The 11,714-nt window shown below is 36.1% G+C and overlaps 1 protein-coding gene across 4 annotated transcripts in view; it reads right to left on the reverse strand.

The window, feature by feature from the left end:
• The window catches only part of LOC107660616 (microtubule-associated protein 2-like), a 118,973-nt gene that overhangs the window by 32,172 nt on the left and 75,087 nt on the right, over positions 1–11,714 (reverse strand). The window contains exon 1 of one of the 4 annotated variants that reach the window (XM_016449976.1): positions 3,234–3,346. The exons of the other annotated variants lie outside the window; for them this stretch is intronic. Coding sequence (XP_016305462.1) covers positions 3,234–3,324 — 91 coding nt within the window. The 5' untranslated portion in view covers positions 3,325–3,346. Of the gene's footprint in view, positions 1–3,233; positions 3,347–11,714 lie in introns of those variants that run through there. 4 annotated transcript variants of the gene reach the window in all.

An 11,714-nucleotide genomic window follows, 5' to 3' on the forward strand; every position in this document is an offset into this window, starting at 1 on the left:
ACTCAGTTTTAAAAGAAATCACTCCTTATCACTTGTCGCTTCACTTAGGAAAGAGTGCTAGAAAATACATACATTACATCAGCAGCTAGACAATCCGAAGACATAACTGCACATTATTAAAGATTGAGTCAGTCTACAAATCTATTCTTCTCTATAATTGCTTAAATATAATTTCACAGCAAATAAAACAAACTTCCAATGTGTAATTCAGTTTTATCTATGTCCTTTCAGAGGATATTAATTTGAACCTCTATCTCAGAGGAAAACACTCTCAAAAAAGAAAAGGAGAAAGCTCAAAATGGCAAGAAAATTGGCAGCACTTTGAGAGAGTAAATTGTCATGGTAACGGCAGATTGGGGAGGTATAAGAAGAGACTGCAACCGATTAAGCAGCCGGCAGAATACAGCCCACGGATTGGCTGGCAACATGCGTCCAGGGATAGATTCTGCTTTAAAACGGCGCTATTAAAAGTATCCCTCAGCTCTTCAAGACACTAACACATTTGCTGCATTCTTACAAGACATCAGATACATTTCAGTGGCATCAACAGTCTGATTTTAACCACAAGATGGATCTAGATAGTGTTGCAATGGCCACCCATAGCTGATGGTTGCCAAAGACAGTGCCTACAAACCAACTGTGTGGGAGTAAGAGTTTAAATGTGTTCCAAAAGCACATTTAGTGCAATGACAAGCTCAGCATAATGTTGTAAACAGCCATGAATCTCTGTTGTGTTTGCAATATTAATCATTTAACATGCAAGCACAAGGCGAGGCATTTCGATTTAACTGAAGTTGATGCTGCAACGATCAGCTAACATGTGCTCAGACACGAAGCCGACACATTAGCACCGACGGAGAAAAACACGGCAGCGAGGCTTACGTCAAAGCTTTCTGAAGAGATGCGAAGTGATTAAGGGCCATTTGCTACTCCCACTCTCTCTCCAGTGCAAACAGACTGCATGATGGGAGTCAGCAATGCATCGCTTTTGTTTCTTGTGCACTTTTCAGGCACAATTTCCGCCCACCTTACAACCCCAGCATCCGCCCACCCACTCACAGACACACATACACACAGAAAGGGAAAAGAGTTTTGCTCAGATCCCATTAGAATAATGTTCACCCACGCAGACTCGAGTTTGTGGTACACCATCAACCCGAGGTCAGACTCCTCTAGAAGAGAGTCACAGTAAATAATTCAGTCAAAAATGACAATTCTGTCATTATTTAGTCACACTCATGCCATTCAAAACCTGTGTGATGTTGTTTTTTCACTTAAAATAGTCCTTGTTGCTGTTTTTTAAAAAGGCAAAATCAACATTAAAGAACAAGACAAGAAATTTTGACTATATTAAAAGTCTTCTGATGTTATACAACAGTTTTATGTGATGAACAGACTAAAATGTAAGTCATTATTTACTGAATCTCTTTCATAGAGTAGTGGATCACTGAATCATTGTGCTGAACTTCATAAATAAATCATCCAACACTCAATCTTTAATGTAGCTCTCTTCTGTGATTTAAGACCTGCGAGAACAGAAGAATTACAAATTTGATTTGGTTAAATCACACACTGCATGACTTCAGACGACTTATAGTGCAAAAGTCATTGGACTATTTTATTATTTACAAATGGCCATTGTAATGATATTAATTTATCTGAAGTTTCATTGTAAAAAAAAAAAAGAGCTACATGAGTCTTAAAAACACTTTGCAATAAGGTTCCATTTGTTAAAATTAGTTAACTACATTAGTTAACACAAACTAATAATAGAAAAAATACTTCTAAAGCATTTATTAATCTTAGCTAATGTAGATTTCAAATTGTATCTCTTAATATTATTTAATGGACCTGAGCAAACAATAACTAACAATGAAGAGCTGTATTTTATTAACTACCATTAACAAAGAGTAACAAACAGGGTAACACTTTAATTTAAGGTGTACTTGTTTCACATGATACATGTACTCACTATTATAATAACAATTAATTATGCATAATTACATGCAAGTAACCCTAAGCCAAACCCTAATCCTAACCATATAGTAAGTATATGTAGTTAATTAATATTATGCAGTAATTAATATATAATTACACTGTAACAAGGACACCTTCAAAAAAAGTGTAACCATAAACAGCAACAAATGAATTGTTCATTCTTAATTAATGTTAGTTACCTAATCAAGTCAAGTTACCTTTATAGTGCTTAATACAATACAGATTTCAAAGCACTTCATGGCAATAAACAGGAAACAATAATAGGATCTTACAGTAACATTTTACCAAAATGTCTACGTTTTATGCTTTGTAGAAAAAGATTTTATGTAGGAACAGCATAAGAGTGAATAAATGATGACAGAATTTTTCAGCAAACTATTCCTACACTCAAGTGTTTTTCATCTACAAATACAGCTGCTAAAATCTAATAAATTGCATAATTTCCTGGAAAAAGATTGACTATGTAATGATGAATTTGAAATAACAAATTACATAAGCTGATCTCCACAGACAATTATTGCATGACTCAACAGGAGGGCAGAGAACATGAGCATGACCAGAGACATTTATATATACATATATATATATATATATAGCTCTCGCTGGTCTAATAATCATTTCCTGACAAAACAGATGAAACTATATGGCCTGTCATCTTTTTAACACTATATGTTTCAGTATACCTCTCTCTTTAACTGCCTACTTTAGCCTTGCACCATGTCTGTAGCTGTGTCACCATAAATTCACTTTCAGGGCAAACCTGACCAGTCTATCAGTGTCTTTGTGTCTGACAGATGTGCTGGTGTGTCTACCCAGCATCCCCCCCCCCCTTGTGCCTGTCCACACCCGTCTGCAAGAGATGTGCTCGGACTGCTGATCAGATGGGTTTGCCTCCAGCACACAATAGCTCACATCCCTGAGACATCAACACACATAATAAGTAAATACCCAAAAAAGTAGCTCAAACACAACAACACGCTAAAACATGAAGAATATTGCGTGGTACATATCTGTTATTCACATGGACAGTCATATTTCCCCTTAGACAGGTTGCAGAAATCTAAGTCAAATCTATTTGCAGGCACTTTTAGCAAACATGCAATATAGACACACAAAATCTGTACTACTCCACAAGTGCAAATATGCTAACAACTAGTTATTCTCATGCAGCAATGCCATTTAAACCTTGAAAGAACCTCTAACCAACAATCCGTTGGAAAAATCAAAGCTCTTACCAAAAAGTGAGTGCCGGTTATCTGGTTGTCTGGAGGCAAATGCTTCCCTGTGCACTCTTAGTCGTGTCTGCCTGCCAAAAGCAAGCTCCATGCCAGGACTCCCCCGCCAAAGAGCAGAGCTGTTGCCACAGCAACACACAGCCTGGACCCAATCTGATGGTCTCCCAGCATGCTTCGGCTGTGGGTTTTGCCGCCCTCGGTGTGTGAGTGACACACAGCCGTATTACAGACTCTCTGCATCTGTGCTGCTATCTCATGGTTTCTCTAAATCAGTGGATCTCAAACTGCAGATACTGTACATGGCTTGTAGGTCATGAAATATTCCAATGCAACACTTCTCAACAAGGTTCAATTCATTATTGCATCAGGTATCATGAACTAGCAATAGACTATTAATAATCTATTGTAGGTTCATTTTTGATATGCATAAATAGACTACTGTTCATTGTTGATTCCTGGTTTTTCAACATGAAATTATAAAAATGTTTAGCGTACTGTAGAAGTGTTTAAATAATTATTTAAGTTGTTAATTAATACAGTAAAAGTATTTTTTATTGTTTGTGCTTGGTTAACAAATTAAATCTTAATGTTGGTGTTACCAATACCAAGTGGTCAATGAGTTAAAAATAAAATGCAATAAAATAAAATAAAATGTAATAAAATAAAATAAAAATAGATGGTAAAATTATTAATGAAAACATAACAATAAATTAATCCCTGTAAAAAAAAGCCACAAGATTCGAGATATAATTCAAGTTTATGTTATGTCTAGTTACGTGTCAAAGTTTCATACACAAAATAAAAGAATAAAATAAAATAAAATAAAATAAAATAAAATAATGCTGGAAAACATTTTTACTATGCTAACAAGCAGACTTAAATAGGGTTTTTATGTAATTCACTCCATTCTTGTGCACCATTCCACATTCCAGGCCAGCAAGCTTTTCAGGACAGCCCCTATAATTCAAGCCAACAGCAAGCAATCTCTCTCCCTCTCTGCTTCTCAAGTGTCCCGTTCTTTATGCAAAGCAATGTCATATGTTGCGCTGTCAGTATTTCGGTCTAGCGCCTCTTGTGTGTCTGAAGGGCTCTTGTGCGTGCTGGCCTTGCCAATGCCCCTTGGCTCAAAAATCTCACCATCACAGTCACGGAGTCACAGAGGCAGAGAAACTATTCTCAGGGAAGGTCTTTCTCTCCACAGGGGCACATAGTCAGACCCACTCTTTAAAATCGAGCAGTTTTGCTCACGTCAATAGTGAACTCTGTGCTGAAATATGAAAACACAACCCGGAATCATTAATTAAACACATAGACGCAAGCAAAAGAAACAAGTTGTTCTCTTGGCTCACAGTGATTTATAACAGCAGGTTTGTTAATGAGAAACGCATGAGCGATGTTAACACAGAACCATGGCTGAAGGATCGTTAGCATTAGAGTTGGGAAGTCCATTTCAATCACTCACTGTCAGGGATCGGTGCGGTGATGCTTTCTGTCCGGCTTTACGTTGTATTAAGTATTTATGGAGGTGACAAGGGAACTGTGATGATTTATACAGAGGACAGAGATTACTGGAAAGCACAGGGATTTTATAAACACATAAAACTGCTAAGAAAAACATATGATACATTGCCTACTGTACACTTAACTATCAGAGGTGAGTAAGAGTAAACTGTACATGATGGGAGCAGTATCTGGGAAAAAATGGATGCTGTGAATATAAAATAAATGGATTCCTAACAATATTTTTAAAATATGGGAGATTTCCAAAGGGATGCTGATCATGTCCAGACAAATTCTTCAGAAAAAGGCTGTGCAGGTTGTTTCAAGTCCTCTTACAAGGGTCATATAATAAGGAATCGCATTCTCCTTGATCTTTTAATATGAAAGAACTTGATGTACTATGAAAACACTAACTTTTAGAACTCAGAAAAGAGCAGTTAGTAAAACTAAGTTTTGAAAATGACTCGCTCTGCAACTTTTTACATCACACAGACAAATGAATCCTAATTGCACAGTCAATGGCACCTGTTTGATTATCAGAAACTTGACCCACCCAGTCATGGTCAGGTGACAAGGACAAAGTACAATAGATGCTATTATTCCTAAAAACAAGAAGAACTAACGTGGGAAAAGTCCCATGATCTCAGTATAGTTGCTCATTTCATATGTGAAAGGGGGCATTTCTAAAAACCATCTATTGCTAATGATTAATTATTATTATTATTATTATTATATAAAATGAAAAAGTGTATATGCAGTTTTAAGTGAGATGTTGTATATGTGAAACGAGATGTGAGCAGATGTCAGAGCATTGCTTTCAATAAGTGCAGAAGGGCACTTAGAACGATGCATCTGTCTCTTCATATGTCCGTCTAACTCTTCACCCTACTCTTCATCTACAAATTTTAACATCAACATTTCTGCTGATGTGTCTGTTCTAGCCCTGACTGGACTCCCAGAATGCCTCTGCACAACCCCTCCCACCCTATGCGAATTCTAACATCAGCGCAATCCATATGACATCTTATATAGGCCTATAATTGTATTAACACTATAAAGAATATATTTAAGCATTAAAACTGCATTAATTTCATTAGAATTAAGAGTTGTCAGCAGCCTACTGTAGTATGAAAAAAATTAACATTATTTTCTTATGTGCTTTTGGGGTAAAATATGTGTGATTAATTATACAGGACAAAGCTAATTCATCTTAATATTCATAAAATAAGAATGTTATTCATGCACTACCATTCAAAAGTTTATAGCTGGCAAGGTTTTTCAATGTTATTGAAAGAAATTGGTTATGCTCACCAAGGGTAGATTAATTTAATCAAAAAATAAAAAGTAATATTGTGAAATACTATTACAATTAAAAATCACAGTTTTCTGTTTTAATATATAATGTATTCCTATGATGACAAAGCTGAATTTTCAGCAGCCATTACTCCAGTCTTCAGTGTCACATGATCCTTCAGAAATCATTCTAAAATGTCGATTTTTTTTTTGCTCAAGAAACATTTCTTACTATTATAAATGTTGAAAATAGTTGTGCTGCTTACTATGTTTGTTTTTTCAGCATTCTTTGATTAATAGAAAGTTCAAAAGAACATGATTTATTTGAAATAGAAATCTTTTGTAAATTTACAAATGTCTTTACTATTACTTTTGGTTACTTTAATATAAACTTGTTGAATAAAAGTATTGATTTCTTTAGAAAAAAAAAACTTTTTTAGCAGTAGTGTATTTTTGGAACATTGATTTTGGGGTGAAACATTTGTAAGATTCCTTGTTAAATGCCTGTAATGGCACATGTTCTTGTGCCTGTGTGTACATGAACCCTTACAAATGTACAGCAACGCCGGTATTGTTTGTGTGTGTGTGTAATAGGCATTTATGATCCATCATTAGAGGGGTCATTAACAGCAGCACTCCCTCCCCCCGCGCAGGTTCACAGCAGCAGCTCTCACTATCAGAGGGTTGCCATGGCAGCTGCTCCCCTGCAATTTACTCTGCCAGACCTTTGTTCAGCATCCCTGCAATCTTTCCTTTTACATTTTTTGTGCTGACATGAGAGAAGCGCCACCTCATTTTCTTCCTCGTACACCCCTGAGGCCTCACAAATACCCAGACAGAAAAGCTCTGGCCTAACTTACTTCCTCATGCCAGAGTCGTCTATACTCTCTGGTCTCCAAAAACAAGATTAAACTGCTTTGGAGATATAAGTGCAAGTGTATGACACCATGACTTTTAAAATTGCAACACACTGTTATTAACCCTAGTCTATCATTGCAATGGGAAAAACCAGACATAATTGTTCAGTCTTGGCTAATTATGTCTTTCCTTTCACTTTACATTAATAGCTGTAATGCACGATGGAACGCAGGGAGCTTGTGTTATTTTTTATGAAATATTAAGATAAACCATCTGTGGATAATATGTAGTTTGGTTGCTCTGAACTACAGTATCTATTATAACTATTATATCTATTATAACATTTCAGTCATGTTGAGACTCCAGCAAGTTTGCAACCATATTACGCCCTCGCTCATGCAAAAAAAAAAAAAATGTATTATAATAATTTTTAATAATTTAAAATAATGGGATACAATTTTTTTTTTGCTTTTGATCTCTTGACGTCTAGTTCCAGCCTCAGATGGCATACCCAGTGGACACACTGTCTGTCTGATCTGTGCACATTGCACAAAAAATGTCAACTGCTGGCTGTAATCAACAGTTTCAATCTGATTATCCACTCAAAAAGACTCACATGATATTATTTTTTTCTCCATGCTGGTCTATTATTGTAGTTTAATTTAAGTAACACTGCCCCTGAACATATATATATATTTTTTTTTTTTTCTTAAATATATACATGCATGTGTGTGTAATTATATGTAGGGTATCAGAGCGAATCAGACAAATTAAGATTCAATCAGATTGGTGCTGAACAACCCAAAAAGCCAAATTCCACAAAGAGGCCCAGGATAACAAGACAACATCATAAATCTGTCCACGATACCCTGGCGCCACAAGTCTGAAGCAAGTCCACCAACTAGCAGCTTTAAGAACACTTATTGACAATTCCAAGGAGATTGTCAATTTTGGGGCAAGTAATCAAGATTGATGGTCAAAGAGATGCACAGCATGACCATCACATGTAAACCAGTGATAGCAATCACTGGTCACGAGCTCTTTGGATTGACTTTCCCCCACCTAGAAGACAAAGAACAGACTGAGATTCCATAGGAGACCTTTTTAACCTCTCTGGTCTTCATAGAACATGTCCACATACATCCACAGAATGGCACAGAAACTGCCTTTCCATGTAAATATGCATCTAAATGACACTAAAAGGACTTGTGAGCAACTAATCATTTCTATGCATAACTCCATATTATATATGTAACCCACGTGTGTGTCTATCAGGTCTTAATCATTTATTATGTATGTATTTTGAATAACTATTGAATAGTTTATAGGATCATATTCATGTTTAGTATATGTGTGTTTGAATCTTCTTGCTGGAAACGTTTCTTCCAATCAATTCTTTGTCAAATGTATCATATTCTTGTTATAGAAATCATGTCCAAAAGTATACTCCGCAAGAGCGTTAAAACTCGGACCATGTGCCTGATGAGATAACATTTTGATTTATGAATTGGGAGGAGAAATATACAACACCCCAGCAAAGACGATATCTAATTGGTCAAAACACCATTTGGGAGGTGTCCAAAAGCCCAGTTTAAATACTCAGGACACCATCAAATCACCCTCAAAAATTAACATTATTTTCTTATGTGCTTTTGGGGTAAAATATGTGTGATTAATTATACAGGACAAAGCTAATTCATCTTAATATTCATAAAATAAGAATGTTATTCATGCACTACCATTCAAAAGTTTATAGCTGGCAAGGTTTTTCAATGTTATTGAAAGAAATTGGTTATGCTCACCAAGGGTAGATTAATTTAATCAAAAAATAAAAAGTAATATTGTGAAATACTATTACAATTAAAAATCACAGTTTTCTGTTTTAATATATAATGTATTCCTATGATGACAAAGCTGAATTTTCAGCAGCCATTACTCCAGTCTTCAGTGTCACATGATCCTTCAGAAATCATTCTAAAATGTCGATTTTTTTTTTGCTCAAGAAACATTTCTTACTATTATAAATGTTGAAAATAGTTGTGCTGCTTACTATGTTTGTTTTTTCAGCATTCTTTGATTAATAGAAAGTTCAAAAGAACATGATTTATTTGAAATAGAAATCTTTTGTAAATTTACAAATGTCTTTACTATTACTTTTGGTTACTTTAATATAAACTTGTTGAATAAAAGTATTGATTTCTTTAGAAAAAAAAAACTTTTTTAGCAGTAGTGTATTTTTGGAACATTGATTTTGGGGTGAAACATTTGTAAGATTCCTTGTTAAATGCCTGTAATGGCACATGTTCTTGTGCCTGTGTGTACATGAACCCTTACAAATGTACAGCAACGCCGGTATTGTTTGTGTGTGTGTGTAATAGGCATTTATGATCCATCATTAGAGGGGTCATTAACAGCAGCACTCCCTCCCCCCGCGCAGGTTCACAGCAGCAGCTCTCACTATCAGAGGGTTGCCATGGCAGCTGCTCCCCTGCAATTTACTCTGCCAGACCTTTGTTCAGCATCCCTGCAATCTTTCCTTTTACATTTTTTGTGCTGACATGAGAGAAGCGCCACCTCATTTTCTTCCTCGTACACCCCTGAGGCCTCACAAATACCCAGACAGAAAAGCTCTGGCCTAACTTACTTCCTCATGCCAGAGTCGTCTATACTCTCTGGTCTCCAAAAACAAGATTAAACTGCTTTGGAGATATAAGTGCAAGTGTATGACACCATGACTTTTAAAATTGCAACACACTGTTATTAACCCTAGTCTATCATTGCAATGGGAAAAACCAGACATAATTGTTCAGTCTTGGCTAATTATGTCTTTCCTTTCACTTTACATTAATAGCTGTCATGCACGATGGAACGCAGGGAGCTTGTGTTATTTTTTATGAAATATTAAGATAAACCATCTGTGGATAATATGTAGTTTGGTTGCTCTGAACTACAGTATCTATTATAACTATTATATCTATTATAACATTTCAGTCATGTTGAGACTCCAGCAAGTTTGCAACCATATTACGCCCTCGCTCATGCAAAAAAAAAAAAAATGTATTATAATAATTTTTAATAATTTAAAATAATGGGATACAATTTTTTTTTTGCTTTTGATCTCTTGACGTCTAGTTCCAGCCTCAGATGGCATACCCAGTGGACACACTGTCTGTCTGATCTGTGCACATTGCACAAAAAATGTCAACTGCTGGCTGTAATCAACAGTTTCAATCTGATTATCCACTCAAAAAGACTCACATGATATTATTTTTTTCTCCATGCTGGTCTATTATTGTAGTTTAATTTAAGTAACACTGCCCCTGAACATATATATATATTTTTTTTTTTTTCTTAAATATATACATGCATGTGTGTGTAATTATATGTAGGGTATCAGAGCGAATCAGACAAATTAAGATTCAATCAGATTGGTGCTGAACAACCCAAAAAGCCAAATTCCACAAAGAGGCCCAGGATAACAAGACAACATCATAAATCTGTCCACGATACCCTGGCGCCACAAGTCTGAAGCAAGTCCACCAACTAGCAGTTTTGAGCAGCTCACAGCATTAAAACAAAAGAACACTTATTGATAGTTCCAACTCAGGAAGGAGTTTGTCAAATTTAGGGCAAGTAACCAAGATTGATGGTCAAAGAGATGCACAGCATGACCATCACATGTAAATCCATGATAGTAATCACGAGCGAAAGCCTTTCCTCGGATTGACTTCCCCCTCACCTAGGAGACAAGAACCAGACTGAGATTCCTTCTGGTCCCCTTTTGACCTCGGTTTCTCACAGAACACACCCTCACGTTCACAGAATGGCAGAGAGACTGCCTTTACATGTATATATGAAGAGTTCAGATGCAAAAGCCTCTAAGTGCCATCTGAAATTTTCACCTAAAATGAGCATTTTTATCAGGCTCCTATATTTATGTTCAGTTATTTCACTTTAATGGCATAGAAAAGGACCTATACATTGCCATTAAAGTGAAATTACTGAACCTAAGCATAGGAGCCTGATAAAAATGCAAATTTTAGAAGACATTTTCAGACGGCACTTAGAGGCTTTTGCATCTGAACTCTTCATATGCACCAAAATGATGCTAAAAGGACTTATGAGCAACTTTCACTTCTATGCATAAGTCTATATCATGTATGTAACCCACACATTTGACTATCATGTCCTAATCACTTATTGTGTATGTATTTTGAATAACTATTGAACAGTTTATAGGATTATATTCATGTTGACTTTTCATGCTTTAAACGTTTCTATGAATCAGTACTTTGTAAAATGTATTATATTCTTGTTATAGAAATCATGCCCAAATTATCATAGCAACACTAAGACAATGTCTAACTGGTCAAGACACCATTTGGGATGTGTCTAACAGCCCGGTTTAAGGTTTAAATAAATACTCAGGACACCATCAAATTATGCTTTTAGTCATGCTTTTAGCTATGCTTTTAGTCATCACTTTTAGCCATGCTTTTTGCCCGTGAATTCGTCGAGCGCCATTCCAGCGTGCTTCGGCCTGCACGCCCGCTGCTACTTAACCACAATGAGAAGAAAACCATCTAGTCTCGTTACTTCTATTCTTCTACTTTAATTTCTCTTTTTTTCCTTTGAGAGTGTTTCTTTTCGAGAGTTTTGTGTTCTGAGTTAAGTTTCGCCGCAATGCCGTGTCTCCGAGTTCACCTCGATCACCTCGAGGCCTCAAAACTTCAACCAGCCCACAACTCCGCATCTTCAGCCAACGCCCAACCACTGGCTTCCCAAGACGTCACTTCAACGACTACTGAACTTCCAGCCAATCAGCAACCT

This window comes from Sinocyclocheilus anshuiensis, unplaced genomic scaffold, assembly GCF_001515605.1.
Source record: "Sinocyclocheilus anshuiensis isolate Anshui unplaced genomic scaffold, SAMN03320099.WGS_v1.1 scaffold627, whole genome shotgun sequence".
Taxonomy (NCBI): Eukaryota; Metazoa; Chordata; class Actinopteri; order Cypriniformes; family Cyprinidae; genus Sinocyclocheilus; species Sinocyclocheilus anshuiensis.